The sequence below is a fragment of the Pelophylax lessonae genome (genome assembly GCF_965119305.1).
Source record: "Pelophylax lessonae genome assembly, chromosome: 4".
Taxonomy (NCBI): domain Eukaryota; kingdom Metazoa; phylum Chordata; class Amphibia; order Anura; family Ranidae; genus Pelophylax; species Pelophylax lessonae.
Genome location: NC_138771.1, coordinates 122,429,450 through 122,454,715, shown reverse-complemented (window position 1 = coordinate 122,454,715; position 25,266 = coordinate 122,429,450). Strand labels below are relative to the sequence as shown.

At 41.6% G+C, this 25,266-nt stretch overlaps 1 protein-coding gene across 1 annotated transcript in view; it reads left to right on the top strand.

The window, feature by feature from the left end:
- Positions 1-25,266, top strand: part of TERB2 (telomere repeat binding bouquet formation protein 2) — a gene marked incomplete at its 5' end in the record, with an annotated part of 194,308 nt that overhangs the window by 83,940 nt on the left and 85,102 nt on the right. The window contains one exon of the mRNA XM_082253501.1: positions 19,475-19,534. Coding sequence (XP_082109627.1) covers positions 19,475-19,534 — 60 coding nt within the window. The remainder of the gene's footprint in view (positions 1-19,474; positions 19,535-25,266) is intronic.

Genomic DNA, 25,266 nt, shown 5'->3' with positions numbered 1-25,266 from the left:
GCACATGACACAAAGAAAGAAGAAAAAAGCATAAAAATAAAATGCTCAACCGAACCTGAAATTAGATGCACTGTATACTTCATAAAAAAAAAAATATATATATATATATATATGTATAATATACATTTGCACAAAAGCTTAAGTATTCCCTTTTCTCTTTCAGTGTATAACGAAAAACTTTAGGGCATTTCATAGGTAAGAATCCATACATGGTATACAGCAAGCACCACTTGTACATTTGAACCGTTCAGGAAATAGTCCTACTGCTGCTGATGTAACGTACATTAAGATGTTAGGTGAGGGCTTGAGTGCTTAGTCTTTTCTTTAACAATAATAAGTAGTGACAGTTCAGTGGAGCATGTGTCCCAGAGATGTGGCTCAGGGATGTTGGGGGAAGGAGAGGCAGGGATTGAGCATTTATAATGAGTAATAAAACATAAGCTGGTGATCGAACAGCCAAGAATTCACCAACTTCTTTATATGACATTAATGCATTCTAAATACTGTATTATCAATTATGTATATAGAACAACACATGCTGCACAATAACAGATTGGTCACTATACAGCACATACCGCATTTATTATCTAATGACCTTGCCCTATAATATCTCGTTTTCCATCTGTCCTCGCATGGTGTTGCAAGTGTTCCCTTAGACAGTAAGCTGTAATATGTAGGACCCATCAATACAATAAAAACATGAAAATACCCATCAATACAATAAAAACATAAACCATAGAATAACATTTACCATATTAAAGCAAAACAGGTGTAGTGCACCCCCTAAAGATTTGCAAGTAGAATGGGATCCCCCACCCTGCACAGCCAGGCACACTGAATTTCCACATGCACTCAGAGCCAGAGAACAGTCCAATAGTTAGTTTTTTTGTTTCTTTTTGAGGGATAATAACTTGAGTAGGGATTGGAGGTTATGGGATGCCCACTTGACTTCAAGCAACTTCAGGGACAACTTTTCTTATTTAAAGTCCTATATAAACACCCTCTTCTTCCTCCAGCACACTCTTGCCTGCAGAAACCCAGCAATGTCACTTCAAAAAGATTTGTAGCAATGGCCCATTACAGGCAGGGACTTGCAGACCCTATACTTGGAGATAAGGTGACACAGCTAAAACATTTCCAGCACTTCCTTCCATGGTCACTAAACCCTGCACCACCTATTTATGCATTGCCAGCCAACCTGACTTCAGCTGCCCCTTTCACTAGCCTTCATGGCTAACTTCTCTACAGTCCTCTCAGACTGACCACTCACCAGCCCACCCGGCTAACTTCTCAGGAGATTTCCTAGACATGCTGACCTGCTCCTGCTGCCCTCTCACTTGCTCCCGTGCCCCCAAGGAAAGGATTCCTCCGTGTGTTGCAGAGGGTCCCTCTAGCACCCGAGCCCCGGGCCAAAGTCACCCCCCCCCCCAGACTAGGGGGTGTCCTTAAGGCCTCCTCAGCACTCCATCTCTCACCCGACTGTCCCTGCTGGCATGACTCATGGCTATTTATGAAGTGGCCTGCCCCCTTCCAGCCCCTGTCTGCTGAAATTTGTCTGGGAACATCATAAAAATTCCAAACAGTACCTCCTACCTTCCATCCAATGCATCTGGAAGCTTCTCCAAGGTTCTAGGGGGAGGCACCAGAAGAGTTGTCTACTGAGTCATCCAGTCTCCCTGAGTCACTCAACCCTTACCCAGATTCAACTCAGGCTCTGCTCTCAGTCAAACCAGTTTTCCTACACCAACAAACCTATTTACATCTAGCACAATAGAGGGTGCTACACAGACCAGGGTTTGAATTTATGATATCGATTTATATTTGTGTTTTCACCAATATTTTTTATAAAGGACACTAAGGAGGAAAGTTTCACACTTTGAGTGCACTTGTTTTTGGTAATAATAGTGATTCACTTATAAATTGCATATACATGTTGCATTTTTAAGGATTTTTTTTTGTTTATGCGATTATATTGTGATTTTGCGATTACACCATCCAGTTGCGATTCTTTTTTTCAGTACATATTTGTGTTTCACATTTACAGTGTCTTGCGAAAGTATTTGGCCCCCTTGAACTTTGCGACCTTTTGCCACATTTCAGGCTTCAAACATAAAGATATAAAGCTGTAATTTTTTGTGAAGAATCAACAACAAGTGGGACACAATCATGAAGTGGAATGAAATTTATTGGATATTTCAAACTTTGTTAACAAATACAAAACTGAAAAATTGGGTGTGCAAAATTATTCAGCCCCTTTACTTTCAGTGCAGCAAACTCTCTCCAGAAGTTCAGTGAGGATCTTTGAATGATCCAATGTTGACCTAAATGACTAATGATGATAAATAGAATCCACCTGTGTGTAATCAAGTCTCCGTATAAATGCACCTGCACTGTGATAGTCTCAGAGGTCCGTTTAAAGCGCAGAGAGCATCATGAAGAACAGGGAACACACCAGGCAGGTCCGAGATACTGTTGTGGAGAAGTTTAAAGCCGGATTTGGATACAAATGATTTCCCAAGCTTTAAACATCCCAAGGAGCACTGTGCAAGTGATAATATTGAAATGGAAGGAGTATCAGACCACTGCAAATCTACGAAGACCTGGCCGTCCCTCTAAACTTTCAGCTCATACAAGGAGAAGACTGATCAGAGATGCAGCCAAGAGGCCCATGATCACTCTGGATGAACTGCAGAGATCTACAGCTGAGGTGGGAGACTGTCCATAGGACAACAATCAGTCTTATACTGCACAAATCTGGCCTTTATGGAAGAGTGGCAAGAAGAAAGCCATTTCTTATAGATATCCATAAAAAGTGTGGTTTAAAGTTTGTCACAAGCCACCTGGGAGAAACACCAAACATGTGGAAGAAGGTGCTCTGGTCAGATGAAACCAAAATCAAACATTTTGGCAACAATGCAAAACGTTATGTTTGGCGTAAAAGCAACACAGCTCATCACCCTGAACACACCATCCCCACTGTCAAACATGGTGGTGGCAGCTTCATGGTTTGGGCCTGCTTTTCTTCAGCAGGGACAGGGAAGATGGTTAAAATGGATGGGAAGATGGATGAATCCAAATACAGGACCATTCTGGAAGAAAACCTGATGGAGTCTGCAAAAGACCTGAGACTGGGACGGAGATTTGTCTTCCAACAAGACAATGATCCAAAACATAAAGCAAAATCTACAATGGAATGGTTCAAAAATAGACATATCCAGGTGTTAGAATGGCCAAGTCAAAGTCCAGACCTGAATCCAATCGAGAATCTGTGGAAAGAACTGAAAACTGCTGTTCACAAACGCTCTCCATCCAACCTCACTGAGCTTGAGCTGTTTTGCAAGGAGGAATGGGCAAAAATTTCAGTCTCTCGATCTGCAAAACTGATAGAGAAATACCCCTAGCGACTTACAGCTGTAATCACAGCAAAAGGTGGCGCTACAAAGTATTAACTTAAGGGGGGCTGAATAATTTTGCACGCCCAATTTTTCAGTTTTTTATTTGTTAAAAAAGTTTGAAATATCCAATAAATTTCGTTCCACTTCATGATTGTGTCCCACTTGTTGTTGATTCTTCACAAAAAATTACAGTTTTATATCTTTATGTTTGAAGCCTGAAATGTGGCAAAAGGCTGCAAAGTTCTAGGGTGCCGAATACTTTCGCAAGGCACTGTATAATCTCTGTATTAGAGTTTACCTAGGAACCATTGTTTGATTTTATGATATCGATGTACCGTATATATATGACCCACTTACTATTTACCAAGGACACTAGGAAGGAAGACTTTAGACTTTGTTTGCACTTTACAACACAATTCTTTTACTGACACTACTAAGGGCATTTGGTGCAAGAACACACACTCTCATTATTTGATTCAAATTGTGGGCACACAATTAGGTTGTGTGCAGCCACCCATCATAAGACAAGAAATATATAAGGTAGCATGGGATATTCCACACTTTTTGTCATACCAATTTTTTTCTCATGTTAAAGGGGTTGTAAGGTCAGAAGGTTTTTTATCTTAATGCATTGTATGCATTAAGATAAAAAGTCTTCTGTGTGCAACAGCCTCCCTCAGCCCCCCTAATAATTACCTGAGCCCCATCTTGATCCAGCGATGTTGCAGGAGTGTCTCGGCTGCCTGGGACTCTCCCTCTTCATTGGCAGAGATGGCGGCAGCCTGGCGCCATTGGCTCCCACTGCTGTCAATCAAAGTCAGTGAGCCAATCAGGAGAGAAAGGGGGCAAGGGCCGGACCGCCGTGTCTGAATGGATACACAGAGCTGCAGCTCTGCTTAGGCGTCCCCATAGCAAGCTACTTGCTGTGGGGGTTCTCAAAAGGAGGGAATGTGCCAGGAGCACCTGAAGGGAACCGGAGAAGAGGCGGCTCTGGGCTGCTCTGTGCAAAACCACTGCACAGAGCAGGTAAGTATAATATGTTTGTTATTTTTACAAAAAAAAAAAAGAGATTTTAGTATCACTTTAAGTTATAGGTACTCATTATTATTATTATTTTGATTATACAGGATTATATAGCGACAAAAATTTGCGCAGCGCTTTACAATATGGGGGAAAAAAATACAGGAGGAATTAGAGGAGCTAATAATTGGAGCTTACAATCTACTCGTGTTTTGTTAAAAGATCCTCTTGCAGGTTTAATGTCCAATCCAGCAGTGATCGGAACATTTGCACACGTTTATCTCAAAATGCCCAATATATTATGATTTGTAAAAACAAAGGACTTTTTTTTTTTACTGAAAATGCAAAATAAAATGTTAATTTGCATATTAAAGTGTTACCACTAGTTTTGGCAGAATATGCTCATCAAACACTTTACTAAATTGAGTGTGGAGGTTACAGGGCTAATTTTGACTTACAGAGTCATCAGGGGACAAAAAAGCCTATCTGTAGAACCACACAAGGAAATTGTATGAGTTTCTTATTAAAATGTTTTTGAGTCAAACTGTGGGAAATGGTGGGACACAAGTTTAAAAAAAAAACCCAAAACACTTTCTGGTAGAGGATAACTGCTGATAAAGTTTGTAATACATACACAGACTTCCCTTTAAGTCCCTATGCAGCATTTTTTGTTCCTCTGTCTGGCTTAGGTTTAGGCTACTCTGTGTAGCCTAAACCTAAGCCAGACAGAGGGACAGAGTGAAATGAAACTCCAGCAAGATGATTTCGCTGCTTAAGTCCTAGTGATCTAATAAAGTAGTCCTTAGATGTGGTGGCTGTATTCATTTTCTTTTTACATGTTTTTTTTCTTTCCTGTTTTTTTTTTTCTTTTTATAACAAATTATATAATAGTTGAGGAATCAACAGCTGTCTTATCAAAATACATCTTCATACAAACAAGGTTTAAATACAGAGTATACAGAAGAAAAACAGACCGTAATAGTGATATGGAAAAGTAAACTGTTTGATGACCAGTAATGTGTTGAGTGACTTCCTACCACTTCTTGAGCATGCCATAGAATATGGAATTTTCTTTGTGTTGAAGGACAGAAAATCATTTGATTCTCCCATCAACACAGTCACTATTGAAGGGGCAATCTCTCCTGCTGCATTATTGATTTCTGACAGTGAGAGGTTTCCCCGCCATCCGAATACAATGATCACAGAAGGCGGTTATAGCCATCGGCAGTGTTTGCTCGAGAAAAACCTAACAAACTGGTTGTAAGAAAGTGGATCAATAGATCAACTTCAGTACAACCAGCCTGCCCATAGATGGATTTAAATTAGTCCAGTTCCTGCTGAAGCAGCCAAATTTCAATCCATCTATGACTGGCCTTAGGAAGGACTCCACAACAACTATGCTCTTGGTTTGATCCCAAATGTACCTGTTACATATGTCCACAAGTTGGCTAATAAAATTTAAAGAACAATACCAGTCTATTTTATTATACCTCTCCCTCTTCCTCTCTCTCTCTCTCGTAATATATATATATATATATATATATATATATACAGTATGTACCTATTTCGCTCAAGTGTTTTGCTTATCCAGTGAGGATAAGGGCTTGTTGGCCCAATTTTATTTAAAAAAGAATGTAAAAGTTCAATAAATGGTTGCCCTTGCAGTGGATGTCATCATCACAACCACAAATAAAACTAGTATTAATCCTCTTGACTTCTTCTTTCAGTGTTACTGCTCTATGCTTCAGCCTCTTGTCTGGTCCTGCAGATCAATTCACAGCACCAATGTTCTCCCATGCACATCTCTGTATTTCTCCTGTTCTCTCTTTCCCTTGCAGCTCCCTGCTGCTCCGACCCACTCCCTCGCCTCTGGGCAGGGGACCTCCTGTGTCCTGGGTGGAGCCCTGACCTGCAGACAACCTCTTGAGTAAAGCCTGAACACAGGGTTAAAGGCTTTGTTCTCCCAAGACTCTTTGAAGCCTTTGGACTCCAGAACACAATCCATGAATTACAAAACCCGAAGAAAACCAAAAAAAGATTTTGACGGTATTCTAGAGACCCTCAATCTGCTCAGACTTGCTGAGCAGTTGATTATATCAATATAAAATATTTAATTTTATGCTATTGAACTATATACTGCACAAAATAAATAAAGGAACACTTTTTAATAAATATAGCATCAGTTCAAGTAAACTCCTGGGATATCGATCTAATCAGTTAGGTAGCAGAGGAGGTTGTTAATCAGTTTCAGCTGCTTTGGTGTTAATGAAATTAACAACAGGTGCACTAGATGGGCAACAATGAGAGAACCTTCAAAACAGGAATAGTTTTACAGGTTGAGGCTACTGACATTTTTTTCCCTACTTATCTTTTATGACTGTTTTTCATTAGTTTTGCATTTGGCTAGGGTCAGTGTCAGTGAGTCACTACTGGTATCATAAGTCGATACCTGGACCCTATAGAGATTGTACAGGTAGTCCGACTCCTCCAGGATGGCACATCAATATGTGCCATTGCCAGAAGGTTTGCTGTGTCTCTCAGCACAGTCAGAAGAGCATGGAGGAGAATCCAGGAGACAGGCAGGTCATAGAAGGTCCTTAACCCATCAGCAGAACCAGTAACTGCTCCTTTGTGCAAGGAGGAACCTGATAGGCATTGCCAGAGCCCTACAAAAAGACCTCCAGCAGGCCAATGGTGTGAATATTCCTGACTAAACAATCAGAAACAGACTTCATGAGGGTGACCTGAGGGCCCGACGTCCTCTAGTGGTCCCTGTGCTCATTGCCCGGAACTGTGGAGCTTGATTTGCATTTGCCATTGAACACCAGAATTGGGAGGTTTGCCACTGGTGCACTGTGCTTTTCACAGATGAGAGCAAGTTCACCCTAAGCACATTTGACAGATGTGAAAGGGTCTGGAGAAGCCATAGAGAACATTATGCTGCCTGTAACATCGTTCAGCACGACCAGTTTGGTGATGGCTCAGTGATTGTCTGGGGAGGCATAACCATGGAGGGATGCACAGACTTCTAAAGGCTAAACAAGAGACTGCCATTAGGTATTGGGAGGAAATTCTTGGACCCTATCACGTACCTGGTGCTGGAGGCCAATGGAAAGAGAGGGCTTCCCTTGCGTCTAAGTTCCAGACCCCCTTGAGAATGAGAACAGGAGAGGTCAGGCCCAAAGTAGCACGGGTCGCCTGCTGGACTGTGTGCAGGAGGATCCAGAGTACAGTTGGAGTGCTGGAGTGGAATCAGCAGACAGGTGGCGCCCGTGAGAAGTTTGCAGGACTTGGATAATGCTGAGACTGGAACATGGTCAGGTGGATAGCCAAGATCAGGAGCCAGGTGATATCAGAGCAAGCGTGGTCAGGTGGATAGCCAAGGTCAAACACAGGAAGTAATCAGGAGACAGGTCAAGGACAAGCCGGGTTGGTAACAGGAGACAGGAACTGGAATATCACAAGGATAACACATTGGAGGAGCCGAAGATCAACCAGCAACTAAAATCACTGGCAGGCTTCCTTATATAGGCCCAGGTAAATTGCTGGTAGTGCTGCTGGGTCCTAAAGTCCTTCTCCTGGTGTTTGTGCCCTGACAGACCCATTGTCGGACTCTACGCTGGTGCAGTGGGTCCTTGGTTCCTCCTGGTGCACAACAATGCCCGGCCTCATGTGGCAAGAGTATGCAGCCAGTTCCTGGAGGATAGAGGAATTGATACCATTCAAAGGCCCCCACTCTCTCCTGATCCAAATCCAATAGAGCACCTCTGGGACATTATGTTTCGGTCCATTTGATGCTGCCAGGTTGAACCTCAGTCTGTTCAGGAGCTTAGTGATGCCCTGGTCCAGATCTGGGAGGAAACACCCCCAGACACCATCTGTCATCTCATTAGAAGCATGCCCCAATGTTGTCAGGCATGCATACAACCACGTGGGGGCCATAAAAACTACTGAGTACCATTTTGAGAAATTTAAGCAAAATGGAATAGCCTGCTGCATCATTTTTTCACTTTGAGGTTCAGGGTGTCTTTGAATTCAGCGCTCTGCAGGTTGATAATTTTCATTTCTATGAAACGATGTGGCATCCTTTCCTTCCTAATACATTACCCAGTCCATATAAGTATAGATATCCAGCATGATATTTTTGCCCATTGAGTACTGATGTGTTTGCAAAGTGTTCCTTTAATTTTTTTGAGCAGTGTACTATTGAACATAACATGGTATTTCTTGAACAGGACGCTATAAAGAATTTTTCAGTTTGTAGCCCCAAAAATACAGCCTTGTAAGCAATATGATATGTAATATTTCTTTATTACTTAAATGTTTTAAGACATGCCAACTGTACTTTTATGTCCTATTTTAAAGCATATAAACAACAGCCTAGCCTTCTTCCCCTGCCGTGAGCTTACATAGACAACCATGAGCTTTAGATTAGTCTGTTCATGTGTAAAATCTCTATCACGGCCCACTGGGCTCTCAGCCAATCAGAAATGGCTTCAAAACAAGCTTCTCATTCTGAAGTATCAACTATTTATGATTTCTTGCGAATTAAGGAGACATTGATTTATAGTACATCTCCCTTCGGATCAAGTAACATGTGTGCAAATTGTCTTTTGTTGTACTGTAAAAAATATAGAATTCCCGAAGCAACTTATGTTAATGGATGAAAACTTCAAGAAAAGAAAAGTTCAGAAATACAGTGTTGGGACGCTGCTGGACTCCTAGAACCAACATCTTACTGGTTGGTTAGGAGGTTTCTGACCTGCTGCAAATGCAGTAATGTATGATTTTCCTTTAGAGATAAAGCCAAGATATTTGCCCAAGCATTGCATTCCATATACTACAAATTTTCACTTGTGTATTGTGTAAATTTCATTAATTGTGTTTTACATGATGCCAAATTTCTGCTTTTTAAAAAGGATTCAGTAAATGACAAGTTTAATTTCAAGCTTTAAATTAACAGGAGTAAAGTAAAGTCTTGGTAAGATTTGCTTACTTTGTATGAAATGTATTACAAAGAAGCATTATACAATAGCTATACTTTTTCCTACTGAACAACATCAAACAGCATATATATATATGTGCATGTAGCATAATAGTTACACATTTGGCAGCCATGTTAACTTACTTCTCTGAAAATGCCAGGTGGGTATGGCCAAATATTGGGAGCCAACAAATGGGTATGGATGAAACCCAATAACAATGACATTAATATAATTGTATCAGCAACTATTATTTAGCACTTGGATACAACATTTCTTGGCTTTAAGTTGACATTGAACTCATGCTTAAAAAATATCTACTTAGGCCTCCTTCTACTTCCTTTGTTTTTGTTTCTGCAGTCTTACTTCTTGTTAGAGGGTGGCTACGTTGGTTCCTCCATGGTTCCACTGTATGTAGGAATGATGCCACCCTCTCTCGCTTGGTCCCGAGACAAACTAGAGACAATTGGAGTTGTAGTGTGCATAAATAAGTGAACATGATCACAACTAAAGTGCGCTGCTTGTTTCAAACGAATGCAAGTGAAGTGGAAAATAAATAATTTCATAAAAATAGAATACAGTGCCATTAAGTAGTGGATGTGTATGGATTATTTTTGAAAAATAAATATATTGTTTAATGTCACACTAACAATGGTCACCTTATTATTATAGTGGGGTGGTCATTCCCTGGCTGTAGTTGTGATGTTTGCACCTGTAGGTGGTAAAGTTGTTGATGGTCATTTTCTGACTGCAGGGGTGGCTATAGCTGTGTTCTCCACCTGCCTATAGAGGTGATGGCCATTTCTTTCTTGGCTAGTGCTGGTTTCCTGGCTGGAGTGATAGCTTTTTTTTCTTGACTGTGGTCTTCTTTGTTCTTTGGCTGCTGCAGAGCTCAATTCTGAGGTTTAAGGCTGCATTCACACTTGAGCGTAGCGTTTTCGTGCGTTTTTTTACTGCGATTTTACCACGATTTTCACAGCGATTTTTACCGCGATTTTCAGGCGGTTTTTTCAGGCGTTTTTGGAGGCAGGCATTGACATCTATCAAAAACGCTGGTAATCAGCCCAAAAAGAAGCTCATGTACTTTTTTCAGCTACAGGCGTTTTGCAAAACGCTCAGATGTGAACAGGGGCCATTTAAATGAATGGGGTTTACTTGTTGGGCGTTTTGGAACGTTTTTTTTTTAGCGTTTTTGGAGCTGAAAAACGCTCAAAAACGCCCAGGTGTGAATGGAGCCTAACAGTCAAACCCTGGACACGGTTTTAGTGAACAATGGACCCTCTCTCTATGTCTACAGGTGGTAGTCACAAAGCCTGGGTACAATATTGGATTAATTAGGGTTGCACCAATACCGGTATTGTGCCGATACTAAGCATTTGCACGAGCATTGGTGCCCGTGCAAGTGGTCTGATACCTGAAACCGATACTCCCACTGACAGCTGAAATGGGAAAAAAAAGTTGTCAATTATCGGTTGTTAAGGAGCGGGGCCACTGCATCCTTAACAACCGATGACTCATTCAGCTGTCAGTGGGGTTCCCCTGTTGACAAATGAAGTGTAAATGAAGTCCCGGCAATTGGAGCTGTCATAAAAAAAAACGCAGCCAGGCGATGTTTATCAACAACATCGCTCAGCCACTGAAACAGAAAGATAAAAAGAAACACTGTTTCTTTTTGTTTCTTTATGTTTATTCATCTACAAATCAAAGGGATGAACTTTGATCTGTGGATGAAGTCAGTTATCAGCAACCTCTTAAGTAAAAAAACAGATTTGGTTTTTTTTTTAGATTTTTTGAAATGTTTCTCTGTTTAACCCCTTATTGACCCTTAATTTTATCTAATAAACCTTAATTAACTTCTGATTCTCTATTTTATAAACTATTAATAATTAAAACTTTTTTTTTTTTGCTTTGTGCGTTAATATTTTTACACCTTTAACAAATATTTACATGTTTCACATGTGCAAAATAAAAAAAAATATATTTTGTAAATAACTTTTAATGCTTTGTAACATTTCTGACAGATGAAGTATAAACAAAATAGTTGCAATAGGTATCGGCAATCGGTATCAGCAAATACTAAAAAGAAATTATCGTTACTCGTACTCGTAAAAAAAAAAAAAAATAATTATATTGGTGCATCCCTAATGTTAGTTTTTTCTTGATCTAATAGTGGCATCGAATGTGATTCTCTGTGGCTAGTGTGCACATGTCTGTTAACTCTCATGCTATTTACTCTCATCTTCCACCAAAGTCTTACAGTAATGTTCTGGGTCAGAAGGAAGTGACAGATTACCAGTCCCTTTTCTCACTTCCTGGACATGCATCATGTCATGCTGGCTTGGCGAGATTATGCAACTCAGAATTAAGATGTTATGCAGCACCGTATCCCTAAAACTACTAACATTTACCAACTACAAGGCTTCTGAACAAGGGTTTGTTCAGAAGTTGCTAGAGGCAATTACAGAATGATTTCTCACCTGATGGTACCTTTACAGTTTACAGAGGCTCCCAATACCCTCACTGAAGAGGTGCTGCAGGCCTGCAGCCGTATATACAGTGGAATTTTTAAATAACCTTTCCCCAGACATTGACTTTTTGGCACATATGGGCTACACATCCACTTTCTGTTTGCGCTAAGGTTATTTCTCCTTTCCATTGTCGTGCCCTGCAAATCACACTAGTGTGAACAGGGGAAGTCAACTTTAACCACTTTACCACCGGAGGATTTTGCTGTCTTACGTCCAGGCCACTTTTTGTGATTCGGCGCTGTGCGACTTTAACTGACAATTGCGCGGTCGTGCGACGCCGTACCCAAGCGAAATTTACGTCCTTTTTTTCCCACAAACAGAGCTTTCTTTTGGTGGTTTTTGATCACCTGTGCGATTTTTACTTTTTGCGCTATAAACAAAAAAAGAGCGTTTATTTTTAAAAAATAACAATATTTTTAACATTTTTTTATATAAAATTCCCCCCAAAAAAATGTAAAAATCAAATTTTTTAAAAATTTTTGGCCAATTTGTTTTCTGCTACCTATGTTTGGTAAAAAAAATCACGATAAGCGTATTTTGATTGGTTTGCGCAAAAGTTATTGCGTTTACTAACTACGGGAAAGATTTCTGTCATTTTTTCTGTTTTTTTTTAACGCGTAATGGCGGTGATCTGCGATTTTTTTTGCGGGACTGCGACATTGCGGCAGACAGATTGGACCCTTGACTGACATTTTTGACACTTTTGGGGGTACCAGTGACATTACTGCAGTAATGAGTGCTATAAATATGCACTGTTACTGTAAAAATGACACTGGCAGTGAAGGGGTTAATTTTATTGGAGAGGGAGGGGTTAATGTATGCCTGGTGCTTACTGACGTGTGGGGGGGAGGTGACTGAGTGACAGAAGGACAGATCGGATGTCCAGCTATGCTGAACACTCCGATCTGTCAGTCCCTGTCACTATGGAGATCCGCCTGCTCTGTTTACACAGGCGGGCGGATCTCCTCACTCGATTCCCCGACGATCGGGGCAGAGCAGCGGCGATCGCCGCTGCTCCTCCCCTGGCACGACTCCCGCTGTGAATGAAAACAGCGGGAGCGCGCCTCCGGCGGCGCGCGAGCGCCGCCTACAGGGGGAGGAGTCCAGCGACGTAGGTCTACGTCGCTGGACGGGAATGAGCCACTTTGCCGCAGTACGCTCCATGTGAGCGGTGGGCAAGTGGTTAATATTTGAGCTCCTTTAACCACTTCAGCCCTGGAAGGTTTTACCCCCTTAATGACCAGGCCATTTTTTGCAATTCATCACTGCGTTACTTACTTAAATAAAGGTTCCTGACCCCTAAAATAGTGTATGGCTCTCACGGAAATTACATTTGAAAATATGTGGTGTTCGTGGCTCTCTCAGCCAAAAAGGTTCCTGACCCCTGTGCTAGACTGTATGTGAAGATATTGAATTGTTTAACCACTTGCAGACCGCCGCAAGTACATATACTGCGGCGGTCAGCCCCTCACAAGCAAAGTGACGTAGGGGTACGTCACTAGCCTGTGAGGCTCTGGGGAGCGAGCGCTTGTCGCCAGAGGCGCGCTCCCGCTCGGTCACGGACCCCCCGCGCGTGTGCCCGGCGGACCCGATGTCCGCCGGGCACTCGCGATTGTCCGTTACACCGGGAGAAAGGCAGGTGGCTGATGTAAACAAAGCCGCCTATCATTCTCCCCTGTGTAAGAATAGTGATCATACGGTTCTGCTATGTAGGACCGTTGATCACTGTTCTTACAGCTCAAGCCACAGCCAATCACAGTTAGAAACACGCCCCTAGGGACACATTTAACCCCTCCCTCTCAAAAAAGTTAACCCCTTCACTGCCAGTGTCATTTTTACAGTAACAGTGCAAATGTATAGCACTGATTACTGTAGTAATGTCACTGGTAACCCCAAAAGTGTAAAAAATGTCAGTCAAGGGTCCGATCTGTCCGCCGCAATGTCGCAGTCCCGCAAAAAAAAATTGCCGCCATTACGCGTTAAAGAAAACAACAAAAATGACAAAAATCTTTCCCTTAGTTATTAAACGCAATAACTTTTGCGCAAACCAATCAAAATACACTTTTTGCGATTTTTTTTACCAAAAATATGTAGCATAAAACAAATTGGCCTAAAAAGTTAAAAAATGTTGATTTTTACATATTTTTTTGGGGGGAATTTCATATAAAAAAATGTGAAAAATATTGTTATTTTTGCAAAATTGACGCTCTTTTTTTGTTTATAGCGCATGATCAAAAAATCGTACAGGTGATCAAATACCACCAAAAGGAAGCTCTGTTTGTGGGAAAAAAAGGACGTCAAATTAATTTAGGTACAGTATCGCACGATCGCGCAATTGTCCGTTAAAATCACTCAGTGCCGAATCGCAAAATAGGCCCTGGTCAGGAAGGGGGTAAAATCTTCCGGGGCTTAAGTGGTTAAAATGGAGTGCCAGTAAAAGAACAGAGAGAATTTTTTTTGAGGATTCAAAACATATTGGAATAGCTTTAGTCTGTAAATGTAGGTGATAGTATTGAAGAGGACAGGCAGTGTCTAGAAACGTATTAAGATAGTAGAGTCAAAAATAGACCAGAGCAATGAACTTAAATAGATGAAGAGACAATGACAACCTCGGTAGCAGAAACAAATCAGGCAAAGCTGCAGGTTGTTATAAAGCTAATAAATAATACTACAGTGTTGTACTTCAACTTCATGTAGGAAAAATACCCCCATCACTTTATTGTGATTATCTCATTATTTTACTGATTTTCTACATAAATAGCAATCATTTATGTACAGTATATTTGAATAACATTTTAATGTGCAATTCCTAATGCAGGATAATACCTGGCCTCCACTGAATTTAATGTTGACTGTAACAGTGGGAAGAAATGGAAGGAAAACCAAGTTTGAAAATGGAATGTAAAGAAATCATATTTGTAAGAAAAAGGGGAGTAATGGGCTTGGGCTGCTATGGGGCTCCAGATGCAGGGGACCCAGTTAAATCTTATATTTGTCTATGTATAGAAATTATGTGTGTCTTTTGTGCTGAACTATGTCATATTTTTAGATGTTTGTATTTATTTCATACACTTTTGTTGTTCTGGATATTTAATTTTTTTTTTTTAATGCAGTCAGATTTTATTTGTGAAAACACATGATTTATAGGGTATAATCAGTGCCTGGACATACCTAATTTAGAGGTTTATTATAGGCAGTTATATTGTACGTGTTCTATATCCCTTATGCATATATAAATAAAAATATTGACTAGCAGAAACCGCAGTGTGGGTCTTTATAGGTCACAAATGTATAATGCAACTAACAGGGTGAACAAACAAAGAAGACAGAAGGGGTAATGGGTATAGAGTTCTGGACATTTATTAGCACCAGTAGTGTTATAGTAAAGCTACAATTAATTTATAGAAACACAAAAAATGATAGTTACTATTGTAGTTTCATACCTTATTACACAATTTACATTTCTTACCTTAATCTTGGTGTTCTTTAGAGCTGCAAAGTGATTGGAAAGCCATTGGTGGGCCAAGGGTGAACATCCCATACGTGGGAACCATGTGGTGGGTGCAATTTCAGGAAAAACATTCATTTTTTTTTTTGCATAGACTGGTGGTCCTTGTCAGTTTTTAAACATACCTAACATTCCCCTAGTATAGCAGACATGAGATAGTGATCTCAGTTACTTTTATGTAACAACACACTGCATTCACATGTAGAAGCTCTGGCTGCTCCTTTCAGAGTGAGGATGTCGCCTAGCACTTCTCTTTGTAAGGAGACAACATAATGCTTATACTGTATGTACATGCCCTTGACTCTCCATGATCTGAGGTTTAATGACCAGGGGATTGTTACACATACTTAAAGCCCAATTAAACCTAATTTTTATACTACAGTATGCAGTCCCTGCATTAGGGGAAAAAAACCTTGTTTGCACACGTGCACAGGATCCCCCCAACCCCCACCCCCTTATGCTTTTTTTTTTTTATTCATTTTATTGAAAAATTTTCAAGTGCAAGACAGGGTCTCAGGGGCATACCCCGGCCAACCATCCCCTTATACTTACCTAAGCCCTATCTCAATTCAGAGTTGTGCCCAAAAGCAGCAGCTCTCTGTGCTCTCTCTCTCTCCTCACTGGCAATGAAGGCACCAGTAGAAGCCATTGGCTCCTGCTCCTTTTAAACAGCCTGTGAGGAGAGAGCGGGGTGCTCAGGATTGGGGCATTCAGAAGGGGGGGGGCAGGAGCGCCAGCGGGGTACCTGTGCAGAATGGGATAAAGGCTGCTCTGTGCAAAACCATTGTACAGAGCAGGTTTGTTATTTAACCACTTGCCGACCAGTCACGTTGACTGTACTGCGGCAAAGTGGCTCGTTATCGTCTGGCGACGTAGACCTACGTCACCAGACATTTCCCTCTCTCGGCGGCGCGCGCCGAGAGAGGGAAATGTATTCAGTTACAGCGGGAGTCGGGCCAGGGGAGGAGCAGCGGTTATCACCGCTGCTCTTCCCCGATTGTCGGGGAATCGAGTGTGGAAATCCACCCGCTTGTGTAAACAAAGCGGGCGGATCTCCTAAGTGACAGACAGGGTCAGATTGCAGGGTTCAGCATAGCTGAACCTGCGATCTGTCCCTGTGTCACTCAGTCACCTCCCCCCACACACGTTAGTAAGCACCAGGCATACATTAACCCCTCCCTCTCCAATAAAAATTAACACCTTCCCTGCCAGTGTCATTTTTACAGTAGCAGTGCATATGTATAGCACTGATTACTGTAGTAATGTCATTGGTACCCCCAAAAGTGTCAAAAATGTCAGTCAAGGGTCCGATCTGTCCGCCGCAATGACGCAGTCCCGGAAAAAAAAAACGCAGGTCGCCGCCATTACTCGTTAAAAAAAAAAACACCAAAAATGACAGAAATCTTTCCCTTAGTTAGTAAACGCAATAACTTTGTGCGCAAACTAATTAAAATATGCTTATTGCGATTGTTTTTACCAAAAATATGTAGCAGAAAACAAATTGGCCTAAAATGATAAAAAATTTAGATTTTTACATTTTATGGGGGGAATTTCATATAAAAAAATGTGAAAAATATTTTTATTTTTTCCAAATTGTCGCTCTTTTTTTGTTTATAGCGCAAAAAGTAAAAATCGCACAAATACCACCAAAAGAAAGCTCTATTTGTGGGGAAAAAAAGGACATAAATTTAATTTGGGTACAGCGTTGCATAAGCATTGTTGTGTGGGGCACTGGGCATTGGGTATTTTGGGGTACTGAGGACCTAGACCACTCTGCACTCTGTTGATCAAAGGTTTGCCTTACATACTACTGATCTCTGAACTCTGCATTACTTACTCCTGAATCCTTTACTATGCATTATATACCACTGAGGTTTGCCCTCTGACTGCTGACCTCTGAACACAACTTTACTTACTCCACTGCACTCTGCATTATTTACTCCTAACCCCTGCAGTGTGTATCATATACTACTGACCTCTGAACTTTGCATTACTCCTGACCCCTGCAACATTCTAATCAAAATGTATACTGCTCTTACAGGCCAAACCCAATCAGCCATGTTAGAATTCAAACTAGCTAGCCAGGCTAGGATGGTCGCACTCTAATTAAATCACCTTTATTGGTTCCATGTGATAAAACGTCAATACATACGGCAAATAGTGGTGAAAAGACAGTACAGCTAATGCATTTCACACCTCTCCTGGTGCTTATTTATAGCTGAGTAATCAAAGCTACGATTAAGCACCAGGAGAGGTGTGTAACGCGTTAGCTGTACTGTCTTTTCACCACTATTTGCTGTATGGAATGTTTTTGATAGTATGAAACCAATAAAGGCGATTTAATTAGAGTGCGACCATCCTAGCCTGGCTAGCTAGTTTTAATTCTTTAAGACAAAAAAAAAAAAAAACATTAGTCAGTAAAGAAAGAATATTCACTTTACCCTTTCAATCTTCTCAGAAACACAGGAAAAAGCAAGTGCTCAGCAAGGCTCCTTCCAAGCCCAATAGTCCATAATGAAGAGCAACAAGCCCAAAATGCTGAACTTTATTGAAATACAGATGACACTTCAGGCTGCCATACTTGGTAAAGAAAAAATAGCAATTGCTAACATAACACAGACCCTTCAAGAGCCTTGGAGGCCCTGTACAGACTTTCCTGTAGCCTGTCATTCTGGCATTCAGCAATCCTCTCTTACCATCGCGCTCATGTCTTTCAAGTGGTTCTAAAGCCTTAAGATTTTTAACCTTAATGCATTCTCTGCATTAAGGTAAAAAACCTTCTGTGTCTAGGATCCTCCCAGCCCATCCTTATACTTATAACTTACCTAAGCCTTATCTTGATTCAGCGCTTTGCCTGAGAGCAGCATGTCTCTCCGCTCTCCCTCCTCACAGAGCAGATTCATATGGAGCCAATGGCTCCAGCTGCTGTCAATCAAATCCTGTAATGAGGCAGCAGGGACAGGACAAAGCCCCGCTGTCTGTGTTTTTGGACGCACGCAGCAGAGTCCAGGAGCGAGCCCGCATGAGTACCCCCTTTGCAAGCGGCTTTCTAGGGGGGGGGGGGTACTCAGAAGGCAAGAAGGTTCATTTGTTTTTTAAAAAAAGGAAATGTTTAGAATAACTGTAATTCCAGGAGAGAGAGACTGACTTTGGAGCTGTACAGTCAAGTTAATTGTTCAAGGTGGTAGAGGTGGAACTCGGAGTTTCCTCAAAGTCCACAGTAATAGAAGTGTAAGACAGGAGATACCCAAGCATTGAGAAACCTTAAAAAATGCAAGCAACCTAAGAATGGACAAGACATTTTTGGTATTTTCTTTATAAATGCAATTTAAAAGGAAAACAACAACAATTACAACCTATTTAGTTTGTGATCACATGAAATAAAGGCAACAGAGTACAAACGGGTCTCATGCATTTACAACTACATGCTGTAAATCAAAATGGTGGGTAGCTGTCAGACATCCGAATCGACATTTCAAAACAAATCACACATGCATATACAATGTATCAAAGCACTCCATTGTTCATTTGATATGAAATATGGGCCCTTGCCCAGGCGTGAGTGTACTGGCACTTACCATGCAACTGGGCTTACTGAGCAAACTCAGTATGGGGGTAACCATCATTCTCCATTGCAGTTTTCCTACTTGTAGGGTAGCTGGGTATGCAGAAATGGGGGGGGGGGCAACAGGAGAAAAGGAGGGGTGTTGGGCTAAAAGAGGGGGGGGTGCATAACTCCCTCTCTGGTGTGCAGCACTCTGGCATTGTGCTGTTGGTCAAGGTGACAGGGAGTTCCTATCAAGAGTTATGACATTAAGACACAAGAGTCCTTGTAGAGGAACTACATCATCCAAATTTGAAAGTACTTTTCCGATTGGTCTATTAGGACTTAAAGTGTTACTAAACCCACAACAGTAAAATCAGTCTGTATATGCAGTAAAGCAAGCTTGTTATTGGCACTGTGGAACCTAAGGAATTAATCCTTTTTTTTTTTAAAGGCTATTTACTCCTGTCTTCTCTGATCATCTCCTTCTTCCACAGTCTCCAATTCATCCCCAGATAGACCACAGCCTTGGGGGAACTCTGCACATGCCCAGTTTGGTGTATATTGCTAAAGAGTTTTTTTTCTTGGAAGAGTGCTTGTAATTGGCACAGGGCCAACCAGCACTGTCCAGACAGAGGGTCAGGGATCCTGCAGCCTCATGGGACATTCAGAGGAGACTGAAAACTCCTAATACAAGCTTTAACCAGACACTGATAGAAGTCACAAGACTGCTATATACTGCTGATGAGAAAAGGTATTTAGCAGTTTATATTTACTAAAATAATTGCATTTCCATTTTCTGTGTATTGTGGGAGACCAGATATAGTGAGTGCAGGATCCAGGGTTTAGTAACCCTTGTAAGCTGTTACATTTGCTGTATGTCATTTTTTTCTGGCAAACGATTGTCCTTTACTGGGCAGTTCTGTTTTTTTCCAAATAACAGGATTACAAGCCTTTGATCCATTCAAGAAGTGTTTGTGAAGAGAGTTCTTGTAGTGTTTAATTTATAGTCCCAGAAAATGTGCAGGAGTGTGTATTTGATGTCGTAGCTGTGGGGTTTTATACCAACATGTCAGTAATTTGTATCCATTCTCTTAGTATGAGTTAGCCAACGAGGTCTTATGATAATAAATACGGCAGACACGGGAGAACATTCATCTTTAAGACAACATATTTGGTATTTTAGGAACAGCAAGGACTCAATATTTATTATAACCTCATATTAGATGAATTGTGGGGAACTATAAAATGTAATAAGAACTATAAAAAAAAAAAATAAGACACAGTACTACATGAGAAAGCAATGCATAGCACTAATGACCCACACTGAGTGCAGCAGTGTAATATGTTATTATAATATTATTACTACTAATATAATGGGTTATTGAAAGGGAAACTCTGAGGATACAAATAAGGGGCTGCCACTGCAGACTTCATGACTGTTGCACTATTTCCCTTGCTGCATTACCTTGTGAACCATTAGCCTGTACGGTAGTTTAGACTTTAAGGGAACCCTGTTGATAAAAAAAATGTGCAAAAAAGCTGTACCTGGAAAGAAGATTGTAAATAGTTACCTCTCGCTGCCCATCCTATTGAAGGACACCTATTTGAAGGCAAATCCTCAACGGAAGTCTGTGCAGAAACCGTCAATTACAGGAGTGTCAATCAAAACAGCTTATGGGTTCAATAGTAACATTAATGCTGACAAATTTATATGATTGTTCAATATAATGACTGTTTTAATTTATTTGAATGGATTATTCCAGAAAGCTTTTAGTAACTAAGCAGTCAATTCAGTGATCAATTTGGATGGACGACTGATGGAGAGTAAAATTTAATTTAACTGAATTGTTCCTTTTCCTGGACCATTTCAAGTTATGGAATCTATGATAAATGATAATTTATCTTTATGTGTATGGCCAGTATAGCAATGAACCTGGACAAGAGATGCAGCAAATAAGGCCTCTTTTAAGCAGGGAAGATTCCATTCCGATCAATCGGGCATCTGTGAGCTGATCCCCTGTTAATTTGGCGGATAACACACTTGTGTCCATTTACACCCACCTACCTCTAGGTCCGATTGAGTTTGCTTAAAAAAACATGGAAGAGGACTCCATCCTCTTCTGTTTAGATGGAGCGGATCAGAGGTAAAAAAAAGGTTGGGAGGTGGAGGGACAAGAATTTCCCTCCGTGAATGGTTGCAATGAGGGGCTCACAGGGATATAGGTGCAGACAAAAAAGCTTTATTGGTGAAGATATACACACATGAAAAATATAAACAGGTAAATCTAATCAGTAAAAGAGGTGTGGAAGCTCATCAGGTGAACTGTTTGACTCCGTGGACCCCTTGGGGGTCAGAATGGTACAGACAGCAATAAAACACATTGAGGTCCCCGCCCACCCAGTCCCAGTATGCACTGTTGTTAACGGGCTGAGTGTGATTAGTCGAGGATACACGACCTGAAAATCACTCTTGAAGCCCGAGCAACAGTGCTATGGCCAGGAGGGAACTATGGTGAGCCCGTAGAGGGAAAGTACATGGGGTGCCGATAAAGTGTGGGGTGGCACCTGAAAAAAATACTAAATGTATTAATATGACGTCATGTCAAGAAGTATCGTCAGTGCATCACAAAAATTGGACAAAATAAAGCATCATTGTCTCATGTAGTAACAAACAACACGGGCCTGCTCCCTATGGTGTAAGTCTCATTTCCTGGCTGAGATCCTCCAAGGAAACCTTGCCCAACGGGGCAGTGCACGGAATGGTGGTGCTTGGAGGGATCGTGGCTTAACCAGCCGTTTTGCTTAATCAGCAAGTACCAATAAGGTGGGATATGTTGGGGGGATCCGGGCTTAACCAGCCACTTTGCTAAAACAGCAGTATGGGTGAATGTTTGTCTCCTAAAGGGGATCTCCCGTGTATGTAGAGGAAGGACTATAATTTAGTCCCAAATAATGGCTGATCGCCAGAGATGCTTGTTCACTGGTTGGCTGATCCAAAAATTGGCAGTACTGGGACAGCTCAGAAGTCTAGAGTCTGCATGAGAGAAGTCCCGGTCAGACCATTGGCTGGAGCTGCTAGAGGTTTCGGGGATGAGGTATAGCGACCATGCTTAACTGATGATCCAAAGTTGGATGTGTATTAAAGGAAGTGTTGGTCTTACCAGATATCACCCGTGCTCATCCAAGACAACAGGGATGGAGGTAGCGTGCTCCGCACTTAGGTCACAGTCAGGGCAGGCAGACGCAGATGAAGGATGATTCGGCTGTCCAATGGGTTTGTAACTGCCAGTGGCGTTGTGGCCTCTACCATCAAGGAATCTGCAGGGGCAGACTCAGTTCCGTGTCCGGGTGCAGTCCTGGTGCTGTTTCCGGGTCACGGTGGATGTGTTCAGCCAGTCCGGTGCGATCTCCTACGGGGACGAAGGGTGGGCGGGGCGTCAACGTGTGATGTCGACGCGTTTCGCGTGCTTACGCACGCTTCCTCAGGACGTCATCACGTTCTCCGGGGTTCGTTTATATAGGCTGAAACCATGGTGACAGCAATCAGCAATTAGATGTTCCCGGAAATGTTAAGACTGAGGCCATCTGGTGGTATAAATGTGGTACTACCACCACTTTACCACAGCGGTACAATCTGGTATTAGTTCCCGATGTCGGTCAATTTGACCATATAAAAGACCTGGCGGTGAAGGGTAATAAAAGTCCAGTGCAGGGGAGGGGGGGCGGGGGGGGGGACAAGGCCATCTCACAAAACATAGTGTCGAGGTCTATGTAGTTTATACTCTTGCTTAACAGTGACCAGGTTAGTAAATAACCATATAGTGTATAAATAAAGTAGAAACATAAATAGACACTAAGGTAAATACATATTCCCACTTAGAATTAGCATGAGCTGGGGTACAACTTTAATGCAGAGCATGGTCATCAAGGCAGAAGGTAGTGTACTGAATACAGTCAGATGGCCTAAACCATGCTAATAGTTGAGTAAAGGGTGTACTGTCCTACAGTGTGTATACTCAAGATGGCAGAAAAAATATACAAATGATGAGAATAATGATACTATTTTGAAAGCGGCCCCTGATTAACGGGGGACAGGGGGCAAACAACTCATGAAGTGGGGGAGATTTAGCCATAGCTATTACAGGTCCTAAAACCTAATAGTGAGGATAAAGAGGCTAGGGGCTATGTTTAGGGGTCCAGGAAGACCTTGAGGCTTAGTTCCTTGTTGAGCCCATATGGTGTGAGTGTGGAAAGCCGGAAAATCCAGGCTTTTTCAGCCCGAAGGAGTGCTTTGTCAAAGTCACCCCTGCGGGGTGAAATGTTGAGGGCCCAGAACCCCTTAACTCTTAGGCCCCTGGGGAGCGGATCAGAGGTAGCCTGATGTAAATGGACAGTGGAGTCAATTTATTCCTGGCTGCCCATAGAGCAGAGTGGGCTTTATTTGTGCCCGCTCTGGACACAGAGAGAGCCTACTTTGCTTAATGGGCGACCAGGAGTTAAAGGACTCGGCTGTCTGCTTACCCCTGGCTACCTCCGATCCGCTCCACCCTAAAGGGAAGAGGACAGAGTCCTCTTCCATTTTTTTAAGGAAACTCGATCGGACCTGGAGGACCTGGAGGTAGGTGGGTGTAAACGGACACAAGTGTGTCATCCGTCCAATTTGCAGGGGATCAGCTTACAGATTCCCTGCTGATCGGAATTAAATAAAGAGCTTTCCAATTGTTAGATTGCCTCCTGTGGAGTGGGAATGGTTCCCTGCTGAACTGGTCCAACTTGGATCAATTTATGGCCAGCATTAGTGGGAAGTATGTCCAGAAGAGAAGTGTGGACTATATGATGGCAGGCAGTATGCTGAGCAAAAAAGTCCAGCAGAGTGTGAAGCAGGGAAGCATATGCAGGAGAGGAGTGTGAACTGTATGATGGCAGGCAGTATGTACAGAAGAGGAGTCCTGGAAAGTGTGAAACCAGTATGTGCAGAAGAGGTGTGCAGAGGGTTTGATGGTTGGCAGTAGAGGACTGGAGTGAAAGCACACTGGGGGACACAATGAAAACAAAGGAGGAAAGTAGAAGACATTTCGTTTTCTAAATGGTAATTTGGCTACGTTTATATCATTTTCCATATGTTGCAATATTTCTAAGACTGATACTACTGATTTTGGTGCTTTATTGTGCTCATTTGATACCCATTTGTTACCATGTACAGTACACTACAATTGTTTCGCAAATAAGGCTCAGTTCTATTCTATTGCAGCACTATCACCTAATGAGTGGTCAGTCTATTCTATAATGGTGCACATGTACTGGGGGGCTTATTAGAAATCAAAGGATGTGATAGTTTGTGGGAAAATGTGTGACCTGTTAGTCTTCTTATAGAAACTTAAAAAGCAAATATTATAAAAAAAAATAAAAATAAAAATCTTACTATGCCTGGGAGATTACTACAAGTGGAAAACTGCCCAGAGTGCTGCTAAGAATATGTTTATCTGATTAGAATTTACCAAGAGCTTTAACTCTGTTTAAAAGAAACAAGGGGATCTATATACAGAATATATACAAATTCACATCAGTCTCAGGAATCCATGGAAACAGACTCCTGGGACTGAGTTTCCTTTTTTAAACACTGAAGACCTCAAGCTGGCCCTTTTCTGGCAGATATGGGGGTAGGATAAACAAACAGCGCTCGTAATTAGAATGACAAGAGACATGGAGGAAGGGAGCAGAACTTTTCTGAGGCTGTGAGAATTCTATTTTCTCTCCCACAAATAGCAGAGGAGGGCCTATCAACATGAAGTGAAGTTCCACATTACGTCCAAAGTGAGGTCAACAAAGCATTTAGGGAAATCCATGGAAAAAAATGAAAGCAAAAAATGAATACATCATTGGTGTTTTTTTATATCATTAGAGCAATTTATAGTATTATTATACAGGATTTATATAGCGCCAACAGTTTGCGCAGCGCTTTACAGTGTGGGGAAGACAATACAGTTACAGTACAATTCAATACACGAGGAATCAGAGGGTCTTGCGCGTTGAAGCTTACAATCTAGAAGTACATTTTCTGTAAATACTGTAGTACCAATAATAAAGTAGTCAGTATGTATTTACTTTAATTGTAATACCTCAGGCCTCGTGCATATGGAGTATAAAAGCTTTTCATATAGTAAGATAATTTTACGTCTTTGCCCATAATACCCCAAAGGAAAAGTGCATATTGGAAAGTGCCACCCCAATTCCAGAAAACTTGGACAGCTGTGTAAACTCTACATAAAAACAGAATGCAATTATT